At 38.0% G+C, this 27,650-nt stretch overlaps 1 protein-coding gene across 1 annotated transcript in view; it reads right to left on the bottom strand.

The window, feature by feature from the left end:
- THSD7B (thrombospondin type 1 domain containing 7B) overlaps nucleotides 1–27,650 on the bottom strand; it is a 909,295-nt gene that overhangs the window by 100,521 nt on the left and 781,124 nt on the right. The window contains exons 16-17 of the mRNA XM_007964862.3: nucleotides 18,098–18,231; nucleotides 2,570–2,720 (exon numbers count right to left, since the gene is read on the bottom strand). Of these exons, the coding sequence (XP_007963053.3) occupies nucleotides 2,570–2,720; nucleotides 18,098–18,231 (285 nt within the window). The remainder of the gene's footprint in view (nucleotides 1–2,569; nucleotides 2,721–18,097; nucleotides 18,232–27,650) is intronic.

The following is a 27,650-nucleotide window of genomic DNA, read 5'->3' as shown; positions in this document are numbered from 1 at the left end:
TGTAACTCAGAAGTTTAAGTAACTTGCTGCAACCATACTTAAAAACATGTTCAGCTTCTTTATGTGTTTGTCTCTAAAGAAGTACCTTTGCAGGGGGAAATACCCAACAAATAGTGAATCTGTCCCAATATCATATGTCACATGGTAGACTATCAAAGGAGAATTTGGTAAAATAATGGCAAATATTAAAGATCCTTAAATCAGCTCATGGTCTACAGAACACTTATAAAGTAATTGTTTCCTTTTTCTGATGAAATGCACATTGAAGTGCTAATTAAATTATGGGCACAATGATTTAGTTTGCTGCCTTTGCTATAATCATTCTCATTCTCATTGTCAATACTGATTGGAATTGTCCTATGATGTTGAGACAGTATGCTAATATCTTGCAACTTAACTAAAGTTATGTAATATATCTAGATCTAGGGAAAATAATCAGATATGAGCCCTAATTACATTTTTTCACTTTGAAGTTTAAATGGGATAGTATAGCATAGCATCTGAGAAAGAACAAGGCCATTGTGGTTAGACAGACCTGAATGGCCATGGACAAGTGTTACATCATCATAGTGCAATGTTGTTATAAAACTTAAGAGTTACATGTAGCCTTCAGTATACTGTTGGTTATATAAGATATGCTCAATAAAAGTCTATTGTCATTGTCGTAGCTTCTATCATTATGTAATTTAGAAGGTACATAAGCAGGTAAAGGAACAACCTTTTCATTTCATGCTGACAAGTGGGTAACTATGTTGTCTTTTTGACACATGAAAGGAGGTTAAAATATTTTCTCTACTTCCAATTTCTAAACACTCCAAAAATTAAATAATTATGTTTTGAAAAAGAAGCCTTGAAAAAACAAAAACCCAAAAGAAATAAACAGAATGCTAAACCTTCACAATTTTGTATAAAACGTTCTTACAATAAAAATTTTAGCCCAGTGGCCAGATACCTTAAGAGGGTAATGTTTTCATTGCAAAGTGATTAGAGCTTAATGGAGTCTTCTGTGAGTAAATTAGGAAAACAAAAGTGAGGAAGATCATGACCTTACATTTAATTAAACTTCTTCAGGCTGCTAATTCGTCTATAGGTTGATTAATAAAGAGTGGTACTAGCACACTTTCTAAAATATAAACACAGTACTCAATCATGGCATAATCATACAGACAGCTAAAACAGCGTCCCTTCTTCTTAAAATAAATATTGCATTTTAAACAAAGAAAAGTATTGAGTCTAAATCTACCTTAACTTTTCCAAGATAACTGGGCCAAGAATGTAAGAGCAAAATCTCTGGCTTCATCAACAGAATAATGTTCATTCTGAGCTCATCACTTATTAAGTACAAAACTTTGTGTGAACCACTTAACATTTCTACACATCAGTTTCTAAGCTGTACAATGAACTAGTAATACTACCAACTGAATAGGATTAGTGCAAGTACTAAAGGGAATAGTTCCTACATGTGCCTTGCACAAAATAAGTGGTCAATAAATTTTAACTTTCATTATATTCAGGTTACACACAAAATATATGACTTAGTAGTACAAGTATCCCATTTCTACAAGTTATTCTTATTAGTTTTTCTTCATGTCAAGATTGTATTGCTTTAAAAACAACTTGACAAATAAAAATGACAACAGAGTGAAATCTCTTTCAGGAACAGAATTATACAAATATCAAAGATAAGGGCTCAATATTTAATAAGGAATCAATAATTTGAAGCTCTAAACATACGATATTAACTGCTTTTAAAGATGTTTTCCATTTCTATATAGAGATTTCCACAGTCTTTCCACAAATTGTCAGTATGACAATTGAGTTCAAAGTATCCTAATTTTCCTTTTTAATGTTTGAACTCATATAATTTGTTCCTAATTCCCACTTTCATTTTTTTCAGTGTTTACTTTGAAATATGAGTATAAAATATCAGAATTTATCTTCTGGGAATAGTAAGTTGAAATATGCTCCTTGAATAATATTTATTTTGTCATACTCCTGTTGTGCTTCCAATATTTTAAAACTCTAAAAGAAAAAAATAAAGGTAAATGCTTTAGTTTTTTTTTTTTTTTTTTAAGGTATTTTTGTTAGCTTTGGAAGAAGTAGGAACATCGCAAAAGAATGCCTCATCTTCAGGAAAACAGCAAAAGGCAAAAACAGATCATCACTAACAGAAGTTAAATTGCACAGTGGAGTTGAGCTCCTAAGATATAATTGATTCTGCTGGGATAAAAATGGAGTAGGACCAAGATATTATAACGAGAATCATTTTGTTACTAAAGAAGACCCCTTTCACAATGGGTGCGCAGTTGAATCCTAGTGTGATCATTATAGGCTCATTTTCCTTGTTCATGTTCCTGCGATAAAGACCCTGGAAGAAGCACTGGTATTTTAAATTGCTCAGTCTTGCTTGCAGACTCTTTTTTTCTTTCTTCGGATTTCCCAAAAAGAAAAAAATTATTTTCCCATGTTACTAGAAGAATGCTTTGGAGACCAGCACTGTGAATGCACAGAGAATAACAGTGAAGGCAACAATAGATTATCAGAGCATTGACAAAGAAAGAGAAATTACCTGTGGGCATTTGCTCCAAAGTCCCCATTCAGACATGACACACTCATTGGGACACATAAGAGAACAGGACTGGGTTTCCGGGGGAATTTCATCCTGGTTGCACAGGTTGCTATCCACTGCTCCACCTCCGCTATCTGCAGTATTCACACACCTGTAAAGCCAGGTCACAAGATAGCTTGATTATTTAAAACAGTGGAGAGTATATTTAAAACAGTTATGATGTATCACAGTAACTGATGATCGTTAAATATAACATAAGGCCAGTACAGAAACCAAAGAGAACAAAACTTTCCTCCTTTAGTCAGTCAGGCTTTGTGAGCATTAACTCAGTACAGAACCCATTATTCATCAGGGCAAGGGAGAACAATGGAAAGACTAGAGGCAATGGTTGACCTTGGACTAAAGGCAGTGGTTGACCTTGAAGAACTTTATATTTCAAGAGACCTACAATACATTTACTCGGTCCAGCACTGAGTGACTATTCTTTTTATTGTAATGAATTTTGAAGGCTCTCCTTCTCTGAATAAATCTATCACTTTGTAATAGCTAGAACCTTCCTACTTCCTGTGGCATTCTTAAACCTTTCCCAAACTTCTATCTGATACCATGTAAAATTTCCTAAACTTTGTCTCACCCATTTTTAAAGTCATGGCAAAGTAATATGAAAAATAACTGAAGACGTATTTTTTCAGGTAACTTCTGCATTTCAGTAAAGAATTTTTCAAATCAAAAAATGAAGGGCAATGAGCAAGTATTTTCACAAAGGAATTAATCACACAGCACAGATGTATGCATCATGGGTGCTTGGCCTACTCTGTGTCAGGTTTTGAGATAAGTACTGGCAATAATGAGATAATCACACTATTGTTAAAGATGATGAAGATTCAATCAAATTAAAACCAAAATGTTATACCACTATATGCTTGCTAAAATGGATTAAATTGTAAAAACATGGAAAATATCAAAAGCTGGCAAGAATGCAGAGCAACTGTAATTAATTCTTCTTATTCTGCTGGTGGGAGCATAATCTGTTTTGAAAACTGGTTGGCAATATCTACTAAAGCTAAACTTATACATACTATGTAACCCAACAATTCACTTATACTTCCATAGAAATGCATATAAATGTGTACCAAACCAAAAACCAAAGCCAACTGAAAATGTTCACAGCAGCACTATTCATAATGAACCAAACTAGAAACAGTACAAATGTTCAGCAAGACTATAACCTAAAAATATATTATAGTAAACTAATCAAGTTAAATGCCATAAAATAATGAGAATGAATGAAAGAATATGTGTGACAGTCAAAAATACAATGTTGAACAAAAGAAGCCAGACAGAAGAGTACATATGATCCCATTCCAATGAAGTTAATGAACAGGTAATACTAATCTAGGGTGTCAGAAGTCAGAATAGTGGCTACCTTTGAGGAAATGCTTAATGACTGATAGGGACTTAGGTAGTCTTGATAATATTTTGTTTCTTGACCTCTGGGCTGGTTACACAGTTGTGTTCACATTGTTAAAATTAATCCAGCTGTACCCCTATGATGGGGGCATTTCTCTCTATTTATATCACATCCCAAATAGAAATTAATTTTATAATTATTTTTCAAAATTATTTAATAAAGACTTTCTATTGCAAATATCTTTTGCTAGCTGTTGGGATACAAAGTTGTTATTTGTTAGTGATTCATTTAGTCAATATTTTTGATAGCTTGCTACATACTAAGTCCTCACCTGGGTGTTGGGGTGCAGAACTGAAATAGAGACAGACATGATCCCTAGTGTTATAAATATTTTGTTCTAGTGAAAATGATAAAGATGAAGACGAAACTGGCAATGATGATGAAATAAATCATGCCATTTGCTGATCTAGCAATTCAGATACAATGTCAAGGTCAAGAAGTAAGCACTTCAGTAACAGTACACTAAAGAGCTTTTGGTGCTCCCTAGATCATGCTATGCTAATGAATTATCCTACACTTTAAGAGTTTCTTTTACACACACATTAAAAGTAGAAAGAGATCGAGACCAGCCTGGCTAACACGGTGAAACCTGTCTCTACTAAAAATACAAAAAATTAGCCGGGCGTGGTAGTGAGCGCCTGTAGTCCCAGTTACTGGAGAGGCTGAGGCAGAAGAGTCGCGTGAACCCGGGAGGCGGAGCTTGCAGTGACCCAAGAACACACCACTGCACTCCAGCCTGGGCGACAGAGCGAGACTCTGTCTCAAAAAAAAAAAACACAAAAAAAAAATCTCCAGAAACATTTCAAAGTAGTCAATCACATACTGAAAAATAAAACAAGCTTTCTGAGCTGCTAATTCATGAAAAGTTAGATATTGTATGAAAGAGGTTAGCAGAGAATGGCATACAAAAAAGTTGTAAGTAATGCCTTCTAATACAGGGACTTTAATTCTATGGACTTTAATAATGATAGACTTTAATTTCTCCTGTGGCAAAAGTCAATAGTAGAAGGAAAATCCATGGGATAGCTTAAATGTCCTTTCCTGGACAAACTTAAAAAAAAATAGAAACTGGAAATTGCTTCCCTTCCTGCCTGCACACTATCTGCTGATGTTCATTTATTATTTCACTGAGAAAGAAGAGGGAAGACTTCTGGTTAATGAAATCCAGTGAATGTATGTATTAGCCTCCATTCACTCCCAACATGCCACAAAAGCAACAGTAAAGGAATTTGTTGCCAAAACAATAATAATAAAAATTATTATTATGGGGAGAGAAAGGCATTACTCCACAAGGACAGAGAATGTGGGAGAGGACAAGCACAAGAAATGGAAAATAGATGGGCTCCTGGTAACTCCTTAGCACATCCGAAAAAGCTGATACTAAACCTTCAAAGGGAAACACCAAAAATAACTCCATTTACAACACAGAACAAAGAAAAAATTCTGGAATTCATGGCACCAAGTACCTCTGGAAATAAGGATGAAAATCAGGCTTAAAAAACTGAAGGATTTATTGAAAGTATGTTTAAGAAGTGCCCAAACCTTTAGATCCTCTCCCCTGGTCCACACAGGTAAGTGATTGTCCATCCCCTCCCCCTGCTGCTGATTGATGGTTTACTATCTGGAGAGGGTCACACAAGGGTTCTTTGGACTAGAGAACACCTGGTGCACTTGATGGAGACACCATCTTGTAAACAGAGGCCTAAGTAAAAGTTTACATACTGCAAAAATTACCACAAAGTTGGTGGCTTAAACCATGGAACTGTATTATCTTACAGTTTTGTAGGATGGAAATACAACTTGGGCCTCATGGGCTAACATCAGAGAGTCAGGCATCAGCAGAGCTGCACTCCTAGAGGGGCATCTCTTTCCTTGCCTTTTCCAGGTTCAGGGGCCACTTGTATTCTTTGGGTGACACCCTTCCTCCATCTCCGGAAGCAGCAACACTGCATTTCTTGGTGCCTGGCTTCTATGGTCACATCTTCCTCTCTTTCTTGTCTCCCCTTCCACTCTTAAAAATCCTGTGAATATATTGTTCCCGTTGGACAATCTAAGAAAATCTTCCCATCACAAAGTCCTCGCCTTAATAACATCTGCCAAGTCCCTTTTGCCAAAGGTAGCATATCCATAAAGTCCAGAAATTAGGATGTGGACAGCTTTGGTGGGCCATTATTCTGTCTATAACCCCAGCATTCCTGTTTCACTAGGTTTCCAGAATACTGGTTGATATGGTTAGGCTTGGTGTCCCCACCCAAATCTCATCTTGAATTGTAATCCCCAGGTGTTTAGGAAGATACCTCATGGGAAGTGATTGGATTATGGGGGCGATTTCCCCATGTTGTTCTTGTGATAGTAAGTGAATTTTCACGAGGTCTGATGGTATTGTAAATGGTAGTTTTTCCTGCGCTGACGCTCACTCTTTCCTTCCAGCATGTGAGAAGGTCCAAGCTTGCTTCCCCTTCGCCTTCCACCATGATTGTAAGTTTCCTGAAGCCTCCCCAGTCATGTGGAACTGTGAGTCAACTAAATATCTTTCTTTTATAAATTAACCAGTCTTGGGTATTTCTTTATAGCAGTGTGAAAATAGACTAATACAGTGGCTGTTAGGATTATCTATTTCACGTATGATTTAATAAGAGACTTTACTGGGTGTTCGGACAAGCCCGAGAGTAAAGAATTCAAAATATTTAAATTAAGGGTGTTCCTGAATGAAAATGCAGTTATCCACTACATATCCTGCATCATCAATTTCCTTGACCATCTCCCTTCAGTCATCACCTCACTTTTACTCAAATTCATTGCAAAATTGCTTTAAGGCATTGTCTATATTTGCTATCTCTACTTCCTCCCCTCCTTTCCTCCAGCCTCCCCGATTATTACCTCTTGAACTCACTTAAATCACACTTTCATTACCATTCCAGAGAAACCTTTTAGTGAGATCATCAACAGACTCCCCATTGCCAAACTCAATGGTCAATTCTTATCTCAGTAAACCAAAAAGCATTTGAAACAGTTGATTACTATATCTTCTTGAGTAACTCACTTGTCAATCTTCTCATTTTCTTTGTTTTCCTTCTATTCCAGTTTTTTACTTAGTCTCACTTGTAGAATCTTCCTATTCGCTCTAATCTATGAATGTTGGAGTTCCCCAGGACTCAATTTCTTCTCAATACTAAATTTGTAAGCTAATGGTGCCTAAATTTATATTCTAAATGTTTCCTCTGAACTGAGTAGATGAGTAGATTGCAAAAATGTTCTCCCATTCTGTAGGTTGCCTGTTCACTCTAATGGTGGTTTCTTTTGCTGTGCAGAAGCTCTTTAGTTTAATTAGATCCCATTTGTCAATTTTGGCTTTTGTTGTCATTGCTTTTGGTGTTTTAGACATGAAGTCCTTGCCCATGCTGATGTCTGTAATAGTTCAGTTGGAAAGCTACTATCACCTCAAATTTAATGTGTTCAAAAGCTAACTTTAGATTTTTATCTCAAACCTGCTTCTAATGTTCCCCAACTCAAAATGTTATGCCATTATTCCTAATGTTGCTCAGGCCACACCACCTAACAGTCATTTCTGAGGCTTCTTTTTTTCCCCACTCTGCAATCATTTTATCAGCAAACCCTGTGTTCTGCACCTTCAGAATATATTTCAAATTTGACTTTCGCATCACCTTCACTTTTACTAAATCGAGTCCAACCATTAACTTCTTTCACCTGGAATTCCGCAACGGCCTCAAAACTGTATCCCTCACTGTTCTACACTGCACTCTAAAACACCTTCCCTATGCCACATCCAATAAGGCTCTTTTCAAATGTAAATAAGATGCTGGGCAGGGTGGCTCATGCCTATAATCGCAGCACTTTGAGAGGCCAAGGGGCAGATCACTTGAGGTCAAGAGTTTGAAACAAGCATGGCCAACATGGTGAAACTCTGTCTCTACTAAAAATACGAAGATTAGCTGGGCACAGTGGTGGGCACCTGTAATCCCAGCTATTTGGGAGGCTGAGGCATGAAGAAAACTGCTTCAACCTGGGAGGCAGAGGCTGCAGTGAGCTGGGATTGCACCACTGCACTCCAACCTGGGCGATGGTGCAAGACTCAGTCACAAAAAATAAAATAAAATAAAATAAAATAAAATAAAAGTAAATATGAGCATGACATTCCCCCACGTCAAAACTTCCATAGCTTCATGTTGCAGTTGGAATAATATCCAGTCTTTATCTTGTTTGAGTACTGATGCTAGTCATACGGGACAGCTTGTTACTCTGTTAATAAGCCAAGAAGGTTCCTGCTTTTTACCCTCCTTGTCACTGGAATTCTCTTTCTAGAGATCTTCATGCTCATTCAGGTCTCTCACTACATTTAGGTTTGTGCTCAAATATTTTGCTGACCATCTTGCCAAAATAATACTCCAGATAACTCCAATCCAGTTTTGTTTCTCTTTTTGGCATTTTATAGCACAGACATTTCATTGTACATTAATTGTTCATTTTTTTCTCTATTGCTATTATAACCACATCAGACCAATCAGACTGAATTTTTATGTAACAAAGTTGTGAGTTGTTTCTCTTTTTTTTATTTCTTTGTTTTTTAATTATACTTTATGTTCCAGGGTACATGTGCACAATGTGCAGCTTTGTTACACATGTATACATGTGCCATGTTGGTTTGCTGCACCTATTAACTCGTCATTTACATTAGGTATATCTCCTAATGCTATCCCTCTCCTCTCCCCCCACCCCACAACAGGCCCCAGTGTATGATGTTCCGCTTCCTGTGTCTAAGTGATCTCATTGTTCAATTCCCACCTATGAGTGAGAACATGTGGTGTTTGGTTTTCTGTCCATGTGATAGTTTGCTCAGAATGATAGTTTTCAGCTGCATCCATGTCCCCACAAAGGACATGAACTCATCCTTTTTATGGCCGCATAGTATTCCATGGTGTATATGTGCCACATTTTCTTATTCCAGTCTGTCACTGATGGACATTTGGGTTGATTCCAAGTCTTTGCTATTGTGAATAGTGCCACAATAAACATACGTGTGCATGTGTCTTTATAGCAGCATGACTTATAATCCTTTGGGTATATCACCAGTAATGGGATGGCTGGGTCAAATGATATTTCTAGTTCTAGATCCTTGAGGAATTGCCACACTGTCTTCCACAATGGTTGAACTACTTTACAGTCCCACCAACAGTGTAAAAGTGTTCCTGTTTCTCCACATCCTCTCCAGCACCTGTTTTTTCCTGACTTTATAATGATCGCCATTCTAACTGGTGTGAGATGGTATCTCATGGTGGTTTTGATTTGCATTTCTCTGATGGCTAGTGATGACGAGCATTTTTTCATGTGTCTGTTGTCTGCATAAATGTCTTCTTTTGAGAAGTGTCTGTTCATATCCTTTGCCCACTTTTTGATGGGGTTGTTTGTTTTTTTTCTTGTAAATTTGTTTGAGTTCTTTGCAGGTTCTGGATATTAGCCCTTTGTCAGATGAGTAGATTGCAAAAATGTTCTCCCATTCTGTAGGTTGCCTGTTCACTCTAATGGTGGTTTCTTTTGCTGTGCAGAAGCTCTTTAGTTTAATTAGATCCCATTTGTCAATTTTGGCTTTTGTTGTCATTGCTTTTGGTGTTTTAGACATGAAGTCCCTGCCCATGCTGATGTCCTGAATGGTATTGTCCAGGTTTTCTTATAGGGTTTTTATGGTTTTAGGTGCAACATTTAAGACTGTAATCCATCTTGAATTAATTTTTGTATAAGGTGTAATAAGGAAGGGATCCAGTTTCAGCTTTCTACTTATGGTAGCCAGTTTTCCCAGCACCATTTATTAAATAGGGAATCTTTTCCCCATTTCTTGTTTTTCTCAGGTTTGTCAAAGATCAGATGGCTGTAGATGTGTGGTATTATTTCTGAGGACTCTGTTGTGTTCCATTGGTCTATATCTCTGTTTTGGTACCAGTACCATGCTGTTTTGGTTACTGTAGCCTTGTAGTATAGTTTGAAGTCAGGTAGCATGAATCCTCCAGCTTTGTTCTTTTGGCTTAGGATTGTCTTGGCAATGTGGGCTTTTTTTTGGTTACATAAGAACTTTTAAGTACTTTTTTCCAATTCTGTGAAGAAAGTCATTGGTAGCTTGATGGGGATGGCATTAAATCTATAAATTATCTTGGACAGTATGGCAATTTTCACGATATTGATTCTTCCTATCATGAGCATGGAATGTTCTTCCATTTGTTTGTGTCCTCTTTTATGTCATTGAGCAGTGGTTTGTAGTTCTCCTTGAAGAGGTCCTTCACATCCCTTGTAAGTTGGATTCCTAGGTATTTTATTCTCTTTGAAGCTATTGTGAATGGGAGTTCATTCATGATTTGGCTCTCTGTTTGTCTGTTATTGGTGTATAAGAATGCTTGTGATTTTTGCACATTGATTTTGCATTCTGAGACTTTGCTGAAGTTGCTTATCAGCTTAAGGAGATTTTGGGCTGAGATGATGGCCTCTTCTAAATATACAATCATGTCATCTGCAAACAGGGATAATTTGACTTCCTCTTTTCCTAATTGAATACCCTTTATTTCTTTCTCCTGCCTGATTGCCCTGGCCAGAACTTCCAACACTATATTGAATAGGAGTGGTGAGAAAGGGCATCCCTGTCTTGTGCCAGTTTTCAAAGGGAATGCTTCCAGTTTTTTCCCATTCAGTATGATATTGGCTGTGGGTTTGTCATAAATAGCTCTTATTATTTTGAGATACATTCCATCAATACCGAATTTATTGAGAGTTTTTTGCATGAAGGGCTGCTGAATTTTGTCAAAGGCCTTTCTGCATCTATTGAGATAATCATGTGGTTTTTGTCTTTGGTTCTGTTTATATGCTGGATTACATTTATTGATTTGCATATGTTGAACCTTCCATCCCAGGGATGAAGCCCACTTGATCATGCTGGATAAGCTTTTTGATGTGCTGCTAGATTCGGTTTGCCAGTATTTTATTGAGGATTTTTGCATTGATGTTCATCAGGGATATTGGTCTAAAATTCTCTTTTTTTGTTGTTGTGTCTCTGCCAGGCTTTGGTATCAGGATGATGTTGGCCTCATAAAGTGAGTTAGGGAGGGTTGCTTCTTTTTCTATTGATTGGAATAGTTTCAGAAGGAATGGTACCAGCTCCTCCTTGTACCTCTGGTAGAATTCGGTTGTGAATCCATCTGGTCCTGGACTTTTTTTGGTTGGTAGGTTATTATTTATTGCCTCAATTTCAGAGCCTGTTATTGGTCTATTCAGAGATTCCACTTCTTCCTTGTTTAGTCTTGGGAGAGTGTATGTGTCCAGGAATTTATCCATTTCTTCTAGGTTTTCTAGTTTATTTGCATAGAGGTGTTTATAGTATTCTCTGATGGTAGTTTGTATTTCTGTGAGACTGGTGGTGATATCCCCTTTATCATTTTTTATTGCGTCTATTTGATTCTTCTCTCTTTTCTTCTTTATTAGTCTTGCTAGTGGTCTATCAATTTTGTTGATCTTTTCAAAAAACCAGCTCCCAGATTCTTTGATTTTTTGAAGGGATTTTGTGTCTCTATCTCCTTCAGTTCTCCTCTGTTCTTAGTTATTTCTTGCTTTCTGCTAGCTTTTGAATACGTTTGCTCTTGCTTCTCTAGTTCTTTTAATTGCGATGTTAGAGTGTCAATTTTAGATCTTTCCTGTTTTCTCTCATGGGCATTTAGTGCTATAAATTTCCCTCTACACACTGCTTTAAATGTGTCCCAGAGATTCTGGCATGTTGTATCTTTGTTCTCATTGGTTTCAAAGAACATCTTTATTTCTGCCTTTATTTCGTTATGTACCCAGTAGTCATTCAGGAGCAGATTATTCGGTTTCCATGTAGTTGAGCAGTTTTGATTGAGTTTCTTAATCCTGAGTTCTAGTTTGATTGCACTGTGGTCTGAGAGACAGTTTGTTATAATTTTTATTCTTTTATATTTGCTGAGGAGTGCTTTACTTCCAACTATGTGGTCAATTTTGGAAAAGTGTGATGTGGTGGTGAGAAGAATGCATATTCTGTTGATTTGAGGTGGAGAGTTCTGCTGATGTCTATTAGGTCCGCTTGGTGCAGAGTTGAGTTCAATTCCTGGATATCCTTGTTAACTTTCTCTCGTTGGTCTGTCTAATGTTGGTCTGTCTCCCATTATTATTGTGTGGGAGTCTAAGTCTCTTTGTAAGTCTCTAAGGACTTGCTTTATGAATGTGGGTGCTCCTGTATTGGGTGCATATATATTTAGGATAGTTAGCTCTCCTTATTGAATTGATTCCTTTGCCATTACGTAATGGCTTTCTTTTCTCTTTTGATCTTTGTTGGTTTAAAGTGTGTTTTATCAGAGACTAGGATTGCAATGCCTGCCTTTTTTTGTTTTCCATTTGCTTGGTAGATCTTCCTCCATTCCTTTATTTTAAGCCTATGTGTGTCTCTGCACATGAGATGGGTCTACTGAATACAGCAAACTGATGGGGTCTTGACTCTTTATCCAATTGGCCAGTCTGTGTCTTTTAATTGGAGAATTTAGCCTATTTACATTTAGGCTTAATATTCTTATGTGTGAACTTGATCCTGTCATTATGATGTTAGCTGGTTATTTTGCTCGTTAGTTGATGTGGTTTCTTCCTAGCATCAATGGTCTTTACATTTTGGCATGTTTTTGTAGTGGCTGGTACTGGCTGTTCCTTTCCATGTTTAGTGCTTCCTTCTGGTGCTCTTGTAGGGCCGGCCCGGTGGTGATAAAATCTCTCAGCACTTGCTTGTCTGTAAAGGATTTTATTTCTCCTTCACTTATGAAACTCAGTTTGGCTGGATATGAAAGTCTGGGTTTAAAACTCTTTTCTTTAAGAATGTTGAATATCAGCCCCCACTCTCTTCTGGCTTGTAGAGTTTCTGCTGAGAGATCTGCTGCTAGTCTGATGGGCTTCCCTTTGTGGGTAACCCGACCTTTCTCTCTGGCTGCCCTTAACATTTTTTCTTTCATTTCAACTTTGGTGAATCTGACAATTATGTGTCTTAGAGTTGCTCTTCTCAAGGATTATCTTTGTGGCGTTCTCTGTATTTCCTGAATTTGAATATTGGCCTGCCTTTCTAGGTTGTGGAAGTTCTCCTGGATAATATCATGCAGAGTGTTTTCCAACTTGGTTCCATTCTCCCCATCACTTTCAAGTACACCAATCAGACGTAGATTTGGTCTTTTCACGTAGTCCCATATTTCTTGGAGGCTTTGTTCATTTCTTTTTACTCTTTTTTTCTCTAAACTTCTCTTCTCACTTCATTTCATTCATTAGATCTTCAATCACTAATACCCTTTCTTCCAGTTGATAGAGTTGGTTACTGAAGCCTGTGCATTTGTCATATAGTTCTCATGTCATGGTTTTCATCTCTATCAGATCATTTAAGGACTTCTCTACATTGGTTATTTAATTAGCCATTAGTCAAATCTTTTTTCAAGGTTTTTAGTTTCTTTGCACTGGGTTTGTACTTACTCCTTTAGCTCGGAGACGTTTGATCATCTGAAGTCTTCTTCTCTCAACTCGTCAGTCATTCTCCATCCTGCTTTGTTCTATTGCTGGTGAGGAGCGGCGTTCCTTTGGAGGGGGAGAGGCGTCCTGATTTTTAGAATTTTCAGCTTTTCTGCACTGCTTTTTCCCCATCTTTGTGGTTTTATCTACCTTTGGTCTCTGATGATGGTGACATATAGATGGGGTTTTGGTGTGGATGCCCTTTCTGTTTGTTATTTTTCCTTTTAACAGTCAGGACCCTCAGCTGTAGGTCTGTTGGAGTTTGCTTGAGCCCCACTCCAGACCCCGTTTGCCTGGGTATCAGCAGTGGAGGCTGCAGAAGACTGAATATTGCTGAACAGCAAATCTTGCTGTCTGATCGTTCCTCTGGAAGCTCCATCTCAGAGATGTACCTAGCTGTGTGAGGTGTGAGGTGTGAGGTGTCAGTCTGTCCCTAGTGGTGGATGTCTCCCAGTTAGGCTACTCGGGGGTCAGGGACCCACTTGAGCAGGGAGTCTGTCTGTTCTCAGATCTCAAACTCTGTGCTGGGAGAATCACTGCTCTCTTCAAAGCTGTCAGACAGGAACATTTACATCTGCTGAGGTTTCTGCTGCCTTTTGTTTGGCTATGCCCTGTCCCCAGAGGTGGAATCTACAGAGGCAGGCAGGCAGGCCTCCTTGAGCTGTGGTGGGCTCCACCCAATTCGAGCTTCCCAGCTGTGCAGGCGCTTCCGCAGCTGGGCGGGCGCCCCTCCCCCAGCCTCACTGCCGCCTTGAAGTTAGATCTTAGACTGCTGTGCTAGCAATAAGGAGGCTCCGTGGGCGTGGGACCCTCTGAGTCAGGCGGGGGATATAATCTCCTGGTGTGTTGTTTGCTAAGACCCTTGGTAAAGCACAGTGTTAGGGTGGGAGTGACCCAATTTTCCAGGTGTTGTGGGTCACCGTTTCCCTTGGCTAGGAAAGGGAATTCCCTTCCCCCTTGTGCTTCCCAGGTGAGGAGGTGCCTCGCCCTGCTTTAGCTCTCACTTGTTGGGCTGCACCCACTGTCCTGCACCCACTGTCCGACATGCCCAATGAGATGAACCCAGACCTCAGTTGGAAATGCAGAAATCACCCAACTTCTGTGTCACTCACACTGGGAGCTGGAGGTTGGAGCTGTTCTTATTCAGACATCTTGGCGCCACCTTCTGAGTTGTTTTTCAGTTGCCATGGGTCTCTTACACTAAAGGTTATGAAACCCAATGGGCATGCCCAGATGAACTAAGCACCAGGGGAATGTAAGTACACAGAAGAGAGACTGAATTAAGAGGTGGATACTGCACAGTAGCATGTAGGATCAATCAGGTCAAGTCCCCGGCATCACCCTATAGGAGGATCCACTCAAATCATGTCTCTCAGCATCACCTTATTGCAAGATCCAATCAGATCATACTTTGTTATTTATGCTTATAAAACATGACCTAATCCCCAACTCAGGGAGGCAGATTTAAACATTTCCTCCTATCTCCTTATCAACAAACTTACAGTGAACTCTTCTTGCTGCAAAAACCTGGTGCTTCAGTGTTTGGTTTTCCACTGCATGTGGGCAAATGGACCAAATTCGACTCAGTGACATTATATTGTCAATTCTTGGAGGACAAAAATGTTATTCACTCTTTTATATGATGTGCTTAGAACAATATTTGATACATAGAAGGCAAATATTCATAAATATTTTTTGATTTAATAATTGATTCTAGTCATGGATGAACTATGAAGATGCCCTACAGTTGGAAGGTTTTAAGAAAGAGAACAGATGAGCTATTCCATTCATTATAAGACTTTAAGGTCAATAATAGCTCAGAATGCAAGGTAACTGGAAGATCTGCTTCACATATTTAAAAGTAATTATGTACATATAGCATGGTGCATTGTGAGTATGTATGTTTTCTAGGGCTACCTCAGTGGGTTGAATGTGTTCCCTCAATTTCATGTATTGAAAACTTAATCTCCCAAATGTGTATGTTGATTGGAGATGGAGCCATTGGGACATAATCAGGATTAGATTAAGTCATCAGAGTGGACCCACCATGATGAGACTGGTGGCTTTATAAGAAGAGAAAGAGAAAGACCTGAGCTAACATGCAAGCTGTTGCCCTCTCTCCATGTGATGCCCTCCACTTCATTTTGATACAGTACAAAAAGCCCTTGCCAGAAGCTTCCACCATGTGAAAAGGACATAAATTTTAGGAGACTGGGGCAGAATGATATGGTTTGAATATGTCACTCTAAAATTCATGTGTTGAAAATGTAATTGCCAGTGTAATAGTACTAAGATGTGAGGTCTTTAAGATGTAATTGAGTCCTGAAGGTGGAAGCCTTATGAATGTCATTATTCTAGTATTGAGTTCTTATGTAAGTGAGTTTGTTCTCATGGGAGTGGACTGTTGTAAAAACAAGCTTGGCTCATTCTTGTAGTCTCATTCTCACATGCTTGCTTGCCCTTATACTTTCCTGCCATGTTATGAAACAGTACTAAAACCCTTGCCAGAAGCTGCTGCTCTGTCCTTGGAATTCCCAGCCTCCAGAGCCATGAGCCAAATAAATTTCTTTTCTTTATAAATTGCTAAATCTGTAGTATTCTGTCATAGCAAAATAAAAAGAGCTGAAACAGCTACCGTAATAAAATACCACAGACTGGATCACTTAAATGACAGAAATTTATTTTCTCATAATTCTGGAGACTAGAAGTCTGAGATCAAGGTGTAATCTGGATTTTTTTTTTCTCCTGAGGCCTCTCTCCTTGGTTTATAGATGGGCATATTCTCCCTGTCTTCACATGGTCTTTCCTTTATGTATGTCTGTGTCCTAGTCTTCTCTTCTTATAAGGCCACCAGTTAGAATAGATTAGGACCCATACCAATAACCTCATTTTACCTTAATTACTTCTTTAAAGATCCTATTTATTTCCAAATCATCACATTCTGAGCTACTGAGGGTTAGAACTTAGACATACGGATTTTATTTTTGTGGGGAAGGGGTTGGAAGATATACAATTCATCCTATTGTAGAGTAATGCTTGGTAGTTATACTGCTTGTATTATATCAGGCTTTGTAGGTTTAAGCTGAGGCAAATGACTGAAAGGCCTTCTTGTTCAAGTGTGTTTTCCTCAATAAACCTTCCACAATTCTGTCTATAGCAATTTATTCTCTTAAAGCTTTTCTTTTTCTCCTGAGATTTTCCTTGAATATTTCTAAGAGGCCTGAGTAGGATACAAGTAAGAGATGCCACAGTTCATTTACATATTACTTTACAAGCTAGGTTGGTCCATCGTTTTTCAAAACCATGAGAGAATAAGACACAGGAGACAGAGATTTTAAAAAGAAAAAGGTAAAAGTCCCAAATTTGCAACGGCCTGAGCATCTGAGTTTCCAGAAGAAAGGGCAATGAACAAATGAAAGAAAGATAATTTGTCTATTAGCCATTTGCTTGAGCTGGTGGGGAGAAGCAACTTTATAATTTCGCCAGCAGCTCTTCCTTTCAACATGACTACCAGTGATTTTGCAACATTGAGACTGTCATAAATAGTGGGTATATACTCAATTACTGAATAAAGTATATTTCACAGATGTTGAATAACCATCAATGACATAACCAGGCTCTGCCTTGCAACTGACTTCCAACAGTTAACTCAATAGGCAGCTACCTGATTTGGATGCTGACTGTCCATTTGAAACACAGTTTCCTAAATCTGACAAAATAATACACTATGCATGTACAGGAGTTAACTAAGTTATGCTTCTTATTTATTTTACATACTAATCATTATGTATAAATATTGTAACTTTTGCTGTTTTTATTGTCTAATGTTCATTGCCATTATCCTCAGTTGGTAAGGACACTGTTCTTCTTTCTTTCAAAATCATTTCAAAATAGACCATCTTGACAAACTCAGGCCATGTATTTCCTTTGGTTAACATTGCTATGTTTATAAACCAAAAACTTTAAACCAGTTTCCACAGTAAATAATCTAACATTCACTAAATTCTCTCAGAGATGTGTTCCTCTTATATTTACATGTATTACTACTGTTCATAGGCGTTCTCAGACTTTAGTTTCCAAGGCTAATCATGGGGTTTAAAGTAACCTTTTTAATTATCAACATCCATAGTTAAGAAAAAATGTTCATCAACTATACTAACCATAATGCAAAAGAGAGAAATGGCAACCCAGTCAGAATCTCCTAATTTGTTAAGAATGACGGCCATGAATCAGTGGAGTGACACCAGCCTGCTCCATGCAGGTGGTTCTCACACTGATGTCATTTGCAGGAAATGCTAAAGGATTACAGCTGCACTGCAGAGGAACCCTACTATACACATGTGGCAGGTCAGGATGCACACATTTCAATGAATATTTCAAAGATGAGCAAAAACCAGAGTATATGTCATGAAAATCGAGTGTACTTGGATAAACATCACTGCTGTTTTTATAAAAAATGTGTAAGTTCCACTTCCCCCTATTTCCCAAATCTCTCCATTTTCACACACCTGATTTTCCTAGACTGTGTTCCTCCTCCACAGCGCAGGGACCTCAGTTCATTGTTGATTTTGCATGAAGACCAGTGTTCTACAACCCAGGAATACTGATTGCACTCACTGTAACATGGGACTGCCTCATGTACCTGTCAAGAACAGGAAAGAAAAACAATTATGTGGAACTATCCAACTTACAGAAAAATCGCCTATCTTTTAGTAATGCTTGCTGAACATAACCCAAGAAACTGCACTCTGGCCCAAACAGCCAAATTACTTTCCCAAAAAGCAAGATGGATTTGGCTTCTCTGAATTTACTGACTTGCCTAAAGAAGCATACAGGGGAAATCAACTAAAATATGATGGTATGCTTTCACAGAAGAGAACAAAGGACAGTCATTTTCTAGTGCCAAGAATAGGAATTCCATTATCATTTCATTTCCTCAGAGAGCTCACACAGCATCTATTAGATGGTCCAGCTCTCAATTATATGGTATATTGTATTCTCAGATGTACTTTAACATGTCAATTGAAACAAACATATATAAGGAAAATTATTCTTGAATATAAGAGGTTCTTATAATGCATAAGAAAAGTGATATTATTTGCACCAGAAATTTCTTTTTATGCCCTCAAATGATCAATGCTAACAGGCAATCATTTAGCCTCCTGTGTATTGTGGCTTCATATAAATTTAGCTATATGTAGGTTGTTTCCAGAGGGTAGCTAAAACAGATACACACACACACACACACACACAGACACACACACACACACACCCCAAGAGAAATGCTGCTAAACTGTTAGTGGTTCTGCATGATTACTGACTATGAATATTTACACTTTTATGGTGAAAACAATGAGTACAGTAAATGAATTCTTAGGTTATTTCCTATGCATTTGTTTGTGGTGATGTTTTTTAGTTGAAATTGTATCCCAGTGGGCAGCCAATTGAGTTTGTCTGCCTCTTTGTGGCTGCATTTCAGTTGCATTGCTCCTTAATATGGGGAACAGTGCTCTTTCTAGGTAAGAAAAAGAACACTGTTCCATTGCATGATCACAAAGATGGCTCAATTGTAGGCATGCTTACAAAAAATGGGTCCACCTATCACCAGTGTAGTTAATTCATGCTTTTCCTTTTAAGTAATAACTTAATTCTCAATCCTTTCCTCCTCTTGCCTTTCTAATTCCATAAAATTACAAATGATAACTAGGTTGCATTATCCAAACAGAACCATTGCTTGCATGTTTTTACTAAATGCAAAGGAAGGCACTATGTAATAGGATCATCAAACGACAAGATTGGAGCACTGTCAGCATGTTAGGTAAAAATCAAATGAGAAAAGGTGATTTGCAAGACTGCCTCTGAGGAATCACAAAATAATGTCAGAAACTATTTTTAACCATCTGGTCCTTCTTGGCTCTCTCACTTAGAACTCACAAGAAGATAAACTACAAAGTCACAAATATGTGAGGGCAAAATGAAAGGAGATGGGAAAATAGAAGTAGAAATGGGTGTGTGGAAAGAAAGGAATGAAGTAATAAAAGAATCAGATTTCATGCTGTGAATGCTACCAAGAATGGAATGAAAGGGTCAGAAGTAGTTCCTACATTAGAATAAGGGGGTGATATCTTATGTCCAAGAATTCTTTCCCGTAACAGTCATAGGATAGTAGATGTAAGAGAATAATCTATAAAAATGAAGAGATAGGATCCCAACCAACCAGATACTAAAACTGAGCTGATGACAGCTGAGGGTTTAGCTGATCTGACTGTATCATGACAGTGATGCTTTCACTGAATTTATGGTTTCATTCTCTGAACCCTTTAATATCTATTAATTTAAACAAAGCTTTTTGGATTTCCCCTGAGATAGAAGACAGCACCTCTGTCAAAGTACTTTGTACAAACAGGGGGTGGATGAAAAACTTAATTTGAAAATTAATTTCTCCTATATTTCATGCATGAATTCAAGAGCAAATGGTTGAGATAACCTCTCTGAAATGAAAATATTTTTTCTAAAGCTATCAATACTAAGTAGAACTTAGATTTTCACCTTCCCTTCCATATAAAGCCAAACTGAAAATGAAAAACTGTTTGTTTAGTTGCATGTACCTTTGGTATAAACATTTGACCACCTGATTGTATATTGGTTTCTTGCTTATATTCTTTATGCTCCAGTTGTCTGCACCTGCAGCAGGATAGCTATCTGCAATGCCAAGCTATTGGAAGACAGGGAGAAGGTCTGTGTAGGAAGATGTGGGGATACCTTCTTGAGTAATAGCATTAAAACAGCACCTCTTAAACAAGATGCTCCATTCCCATGGAATTACTTGAAAATTTTCCCCATATGTATCTATCACTTAAGAATTGTTCATGCTGTTCATTCTAGCCAACAAATCCTTACCCTCTTCCTTTAAAGCCCAAGTTAACCCCATCACAACACAAGGCTTTTTCTCTGACCCCAGTTAGTGTTTCTTTGGCATGTAGTGACAGTCCCAGTTTTAAGCCAGATAATAAAGCCAGGGTGTACGTGTTTGGGGCTGGGCAGTGGTATTGTTAGGGACACATGTTAGGCTGCTAGGGGAGCAAACACTCAAAACAGCAGGCACCTGGACTCCTTTATGTATCTTTTTGCCTTTCATTACTTTAGCTGTTTATCTTACCTTGGTCCCAAAAACTGTATGTCTATTTCATACTGAGTGAATATGCTCACAGAGACACAATTTGAACTCTCCATGCATACATACGCTTCTGATCATAACCAAAGTTATACTTGAACTGTCAGCATTTGTTTAAGTGTCTACCAGGGAAAAAATGTGTGTCTTCTGTAGGGACAGGCTGTGTTTTCATGATCCATATTTTTTGCAAGACATAAGGTGAAGGGGAGGCTATTAATAAATATTGGTTGAAGTGAAACTAATTATTGAAGGTACCCAGGTTGCTAAATGCCTCTCACTTAATTCTCTAGAGAAAACAGTCCCAACTCCATGAAATAAGTAAGGGATATTTTACAAAGCACAAAGGATGACAAGAAGGAACAAAAATAAAAATCTTTTCTTTCCTTTGTGGGACTTGGGTGAAGAACAGCAATCTCACTATGTCATTGAAAGGTATCAGTTGATGATTTTCTTGTTGAAAAAAAATATATATATCTTTTAAGAACTGTGAAAAATGTCTCCTTAAAGCCTTTGTCCAACAGGCAAGGAATCTTATCTAGAGGACCAAAAACACCCACAAAAGACAAAAAGGCAGCAGGGCATTCAAAAATAAAAATTAAGTACCCAGATGCCCAATTCCTTCTCCTGTCAGTCTTTTATGCTCTGCCTATTTTACATTGCTGTTTAGTTGGTGCTTATTATAGTTTTATAATGGAAATGTGTTGCTGCATGGACTTTATCAGGGAATCATATGAAAATTTTCTAGAGAGAGAAATGAGCCATGGGAAAGTTAAATGAAATCCATTTCTGAATGGCACAAATTAGGGAAAAAATAACAAGGCTTAATAGGGCCATAGATGCTAAAAAATGCCACTGAAAAGACCAAATCCTCTGAGAGAGGCAACATTTCATTCTCCTAGTAATGAGTCCTATTTGTTATTTCTTCATTGGGGAATTCTGTTTTTATAATTTTGCCAGTTCCAGAGTCATATCATAAACTCATTCATTGAGTCAGTTTTTTAATATTTATTAAATAAGCCTCCACTCATTGTAATTGATCAATTTAACTAAGTACTGCTTTCTGATACTGTTTCTCTAGCTACAGACTGACTTCCTTGCCATAAAAGCCGGGTCTTACTGGGGCTTGGTGGAAGTCATTCTTGTATGTCAGAGCTGTAGGGTTCAAAGACTCAAATAAAACAAATAATCCTTTAACAACAACCACATAAAAAATAGAAAATTCACAGCTTCTGCCTTTCTGTAGCAATAAACCTTTGCTCTAGTGAAGCTGCAAGTCAAGACCCAGGTAGAGGCCTTCAGGCCTGAGACCTCCATGCTGGGCACTGTGGCTGCTCAGTAGAACTTGGAAACCAGTTCAAAGGCTCATCTGGGACCAGAGATCCTGGCAAGTCATATTCAATGTCAATTTCATTGGAATGTTAGGGGAAATGGTCTCAAGGAACACTGAGATCAATAAAGCACTATGAGATTGCTTCTTCTCCAAATGTTGTGAGTTCTTTCCATAAGATGTCCAATTTTGCCTCTCATCAGGCCTAGGATCCCATCTCCTAATTCAATGAACTTACTCCTAGTCATTCAATAGGTGTCCATGCTTTCTCTCTTCTCTCATTCACGGCTCACACTTTCCCCCTAGATGGGTTCCCTGGGCTATACTCTCCCCCAATTTACCACATTCTGACCCTTTTCTTATTCAATCAGCAACTAAATTATGCTTTCCTCCATGCTGATTGGTCTGACTGACTGGAAAAGATCACATTTACACAAAGAAGTCGTTCTTCCATTTTTATCAATCATGCATTTATATCTGTTTATGTACAATATAATGCATGCAATGCTAAGTTTTAGTCCTAACACAACCATTCCCACAAGCTGTACAAATATGCCGATTAATAGTATCTGGTCAGCAATGATACCACAATAATGCTGTGTAGAACTTTATAGCTTATGTAAGGTATTCTGTGTCTTAAATCTTGGTCATCACACTCATTGGAGTTAGACAAGGTTAGTATGATCCTTACTTACAGGAAAAAAAAATAACTGAAATTTGAGGGAAGCTAATGCCCACACTCACACTGAGATGGTGAGATGCCAAGTCTGTAGGGGCCAGTGGTGCACGGGCTCTGCCTGTTTAGTTTGTTCAGGCACATCACTATCCTCCAAGAGACACTGAATACCTTTTCAATGAGCATAATTCTAATAGTTCTAAATTCCTGCAAAAGGAAAGCCAGAAACAGACTTTTCAAAGTTGCCTATAATTTAGATGATGCCTGTTACTTTATATAGACAAAAAAAATAGAAAATAAAAAATAAAGCTGCAATAGCAGTTTATTCTTAGTCTTCGGGTAAGGAGATGTATTTGACAATTTCAAAAAGTCAAAAGTCTTTCAGTAAACTACCTTTCATGTTTAAAGCAAGAGCAGGCCTATGTCTTTTGTAAGGTTGCAATTATTTGTGGGAAGATGGTGGGTTAGGAAATTTCCAGAGACATTTTTGAATTGGTATCTGCAGGAAAATTATTATGCCTGTCATGTGTACTACTGGTCACTCAAAAGGGCAGTACTGGGAGTCAGGTATCTCTGGAGATCTTAGGTCCTGTCACGTGTACTACTGGTCACTCAAAAGAGCAGCACTGAGCGTCAGGTATCTCTGGAGATCCTAGGTCCAGTGATCCTGGGTCAGTTACCCATCTTGATAACTGTCCATTTTAAGCCAGATGCTCAAGCCTCAGGCCCAGGCTATCCTCCTGTTTGCAGGCATTTTCACACACTAGATTTTTTACCTACACAGAAAGTGAACAGATGGACTCAGAATACTCTGAGCTTCCCATCATGCCTGGTTTGTTAGGAATCATCTTGGTTTTAAATATGCATTATGTGTTCTCAATTTTGATATTAAGAACTTAAAAATGAAACTAACAATACTAAACAAGCTTTATTTAGCAAAATGTATTGATAAATAAATTGTTGAACTTTAAAGCCAATGGGACGTTTATTAGAATAACTTTGGTAGCTGTGTTCCCCTTCGCCTAAGAACAGTGGTTTGCAATCTGGATGTATGGCTCTTCAGGACAGCAGTATTATTACAAGTGGCCCACAAACATTTCACATCCTAAACCTTGTCTGAAGTCTCAATGAATAACATAATCTAAGGCATGTTGGTGTCATCTCTTGTCAAATGAATGTAGGCACCATTGTGATTAATGAAATTTTAATTTCATTTGAAGGCGCTGCTGAATTTGAATGAGCTTTTCTCCCCTTAGGCATTTTCTCAATTCAGGCTGACTAAGAGTATAAGGTCTTCATATCAAAAATGCAGGGAACGGCTGCCTTTACATATAAAGAAGAGAAGAAATTGACTAACAAAAAGGCTGTGCCCTAAAAACATACTGCTGCTTATATATGCATATAATAGACCTTCAGAAATCACTTTCAAAAGAGTAATTTTTTGAAGAACAATTTTGAAGAAAATTTTGAGGAATAATTTTTTTTGAGAAGTTCTGAACTCTGGATTTTTTTTCAGCTTATATCTTTACATACTTTTATCTTTTAATTCAACTTTCATTGTAGGTTCAGGGGTACATGTGAAGGTTTGTTATGTAGGTAAACTCATAACTCGGGGGTTTAGTGTATAGACGATTTTGTTACCCAGGTACTAAGCACAGAACTGAGCTCTGGACTCTTTACCTTTCATTTTCTAATGATCTAAAGCACTTAACCCTTTCCCTCTGGCCTGAGTATCACGGATGATCTTATAAACATGAGATCCTCAAAATCAAGCCAACACCTATGCCCAGCTAAACCATCCATGTCATCCACATAGTCTTATTTTCCTTGCCATGGTGGAAGCACTGAGACTTAATAAATGTAGTCTTAAGCCATGCATGTACTTCATCCCCGCTCCTGTGCTTCCTGACTCCCTTCAAGGATGTTGCACACAGTGCTGCTTCCCACTACACAACATATTTAACAGAGGGCAGCCTCTGGCTGACTACTCGTCTCAAAGACCATAGTTAAAGCTAAGCTATCTGTGCTGATGTAGTTTAGATTATTTGTAATGACAGATAAGTAGAAATTCCTTAGTTTTTAAATGCAGAATATTATATTTCCCCCTATGGCAGATTTATATTTCTGATTGTGTGTGGTTTAAGTGACAATGAAAATAAACTACGATTTTTAAGTGAACGCACAGTAACGGGCACTCAATCAGCAACATATATTATTGTTGTACAGATCCTGTAAAGCGCACGATATCCTACAAGGCAAGTACTAACACACGTATACAGACACACATTTGAGCGTTGATCAGACTCCCACTGTATTTTTTTTTTTTTTTTTACAGAACTGAGGGAGCATATTGACATAGGCACTTGCGGCAAGTTGAACTGTAAAGCCCACATTCTGTTCCACAGCACTATGCAAACAGTCACAGCAAATAGAATGAGAGAGGGAAGCTCACTCCAGAGTCTAAAACACCTTCTCCAGTACCCTGGGAGATGCTTCCCACTGCCATGCTGTATTATGGCAAGAAATCAGATAGGATTTTGGAGATTGTTCACAGCATGCCAGGGACTCCAGCCATGGTGGTCCTTCCAATTTTCGTAGAACAGATTGTAGTCATCAGTCAAGTTCAAGTGAAAAAAGCAATACAATGCTAGCTATGATTGATACTCTCAGAAAATATTGGAAGAGTTGAATTTACAGGTCTTCAGAAAAGAGGTTATGGACGAACCTTGAGGACACTATGCTAGGTGAAATACGCCAATCACAAAAGGACAAATACTGCATGATAGACTTAGGTGAGGTATCTAAAATAGTCAAACTCATAGATACAAAGAATAGAATGGTGGTTGCCAGAGGTTGGTGGGTCAGGGAAATAGGGAGTTCCTAATCAGTGGGTATAAAACTTCAGTTATGCAAGATTAATAAGTTCTAGAGGCCTACTGTATGAAGCCATGCCTGTAGATAACAATGCTGTATTGTACACTTGATAATCTGTTAAGAGGGTTTCATGCTAAGTGTTCTTATCAGAATAATTTTTTTTTAAGTTATGTGTCTCAGAAAGGGTTGGATTGCACCATGCAATGCTTTTACCATCTAGGAGATACTGTTTAGAGTCTAGTGCAAGAATGGGTAGATAGATAAATTGAGTGAGTGAGTCTGGGCCACAGAATACGATGACCGGAAATCAGTTGAAAACGGAAAACTTTCTATCACTGTTGCCAAAAAAAAAAAAAAAAAAAAAAAGAGCATCTGAAAAAAAGACATGTCTGCCTTCTGGAAGGCAGCTAGGGTTCTACAAGTTACAGGCATAAGGTGGGGTTAAAAGCAGAGATCAGTTAACAGATCTCAGTCCTTAGAAACATATGTCCTAAGATGAAGTGAATGAGAAAGGTATGTGATGCTGTTTAGGATTTACCAAGAAAAGGAGGAGAATGAGTTTAAGCCCCAGGCTTGCAACTTTTTGTTACCTAGAAATAAAGGCTTGGGGAAAACCTTTACTTTCCTTATGGACTTTTGTTGGAAGAAGGCTTGATACAACTCCCTGTTATTCTCAGTGGTTAAGAACTTCATGCTATTCCTTTTCTCTAGGCTGCATGCAACTTACTCAATATATGTAAGAAGGCAAGAAGCTTATAGAGTATGCCCAGGAAATCAATATAATTTGGATTACAAAAAGGTGTTTGTATAAAGAAGCAATATAATTTAAGGCACACACTCCTTAGGCAGAGAAATCCTACATTTGTGTAGCTGGACTATTAAGTACAAATGGACAAGGATGAGTAGCCCTAGTTAGGATTAACCTAATATGAACTACTATACGTTGAAAGGGAGATTTGTTAATCAATCAAGCAAACTAACCAAAATTTAATTCTCATAAAATGTACACAGGGCCATGACGTGTACAGAATAAAATCTGGAGACTGCAGCTAGCTGGGGTATGTAAATGGGAAAATGTAATGATGTAAAATTGTATTTGTGGACAATGAGAGTTGCTAATACTTCTGAGATTTATATTGTGAGATATTCCAAATAAAGTTTGAGAAAGAATAAGTCATCTTGAATGTGAGGGAGATGAGAGTGTGGGAAAGAGCTAAGAAAGGAGGAAATTGCTATGGTCTCAGTATGAGGTGATAGCTATGGAATAATGATCATCACTATTACTATTTTCACAAAGCTTCCAGTATATAACAAGGAAAAAGAAACACCAAGATTTAGGAGTGAAAATGAAAGAGATAGTTGAAACATCACTGCTACTTTTTGGGATCATTTAAAATTAGTATATTCTAATACTTAGGAATGCATTCAAGTTTCCTGTTTTTCACCAACAGCATTGTGAGGAAAAAGACAAGGCAGCAGCCTCCCAAGTGCCCTGGATTCCAGGGAGTATTGCTAATGAGAAGAGCAGCAGAAACTCTTGGGTATTTGCAAAGAAAATTTCTTCATAATATATTTGCCATCTTATTTCATCTTATGTTGGCTTCCTTGGGATAAATCTGATGTCATGCATGACCTTAAAAGCAATCTGGTCTTTGGAAGTTTTGCTCAGAACTTACCAATATTCACAGTAGGCGAGCACAAAACTGGATCTGGCCTGAATTCTAGGATCACATCCAAAAGGAAAGCCCATAACTGGTAAGAAATGCCTTTTTAAGACTTTCTTATCATGCAGTGAGAGCTACAGGCCCACGATGCTACAGTCTCTTAATCAGCAGTGCAAACAAACCTTCCCTACTCTGAAACGCATCAGAGTTCTTACATATCACTTATGCCACAGTTTATCAGGAAGTGAAAGAGGACAGAACAAAAGGGTAACTATCAAAAATGGCCTTTAATCTGTCTAGAAAGTCTGATTTTTTAAAAAAGGAAAAACATATGAATTGCAGTCTA

This window comes from Chlorocebus sabaeus, chromosome 10 (assembly GCF_047675955.1).
Source record: "Chlorocebus sabaeus isolate Y175 chromosome 10, mChlSab1.0.hap1, whole genome shotgun sequence".
NCBI classification, from domain to species: Eukaryota; Metazoa; Chordata; class Mammalia; order Primates; family Cercopithecidae; genus Chlorocebus; species Chlorocebus sabaeus.
This window is presented reverse-complemented; position numbering and strand designations above follow the sequence as displayed.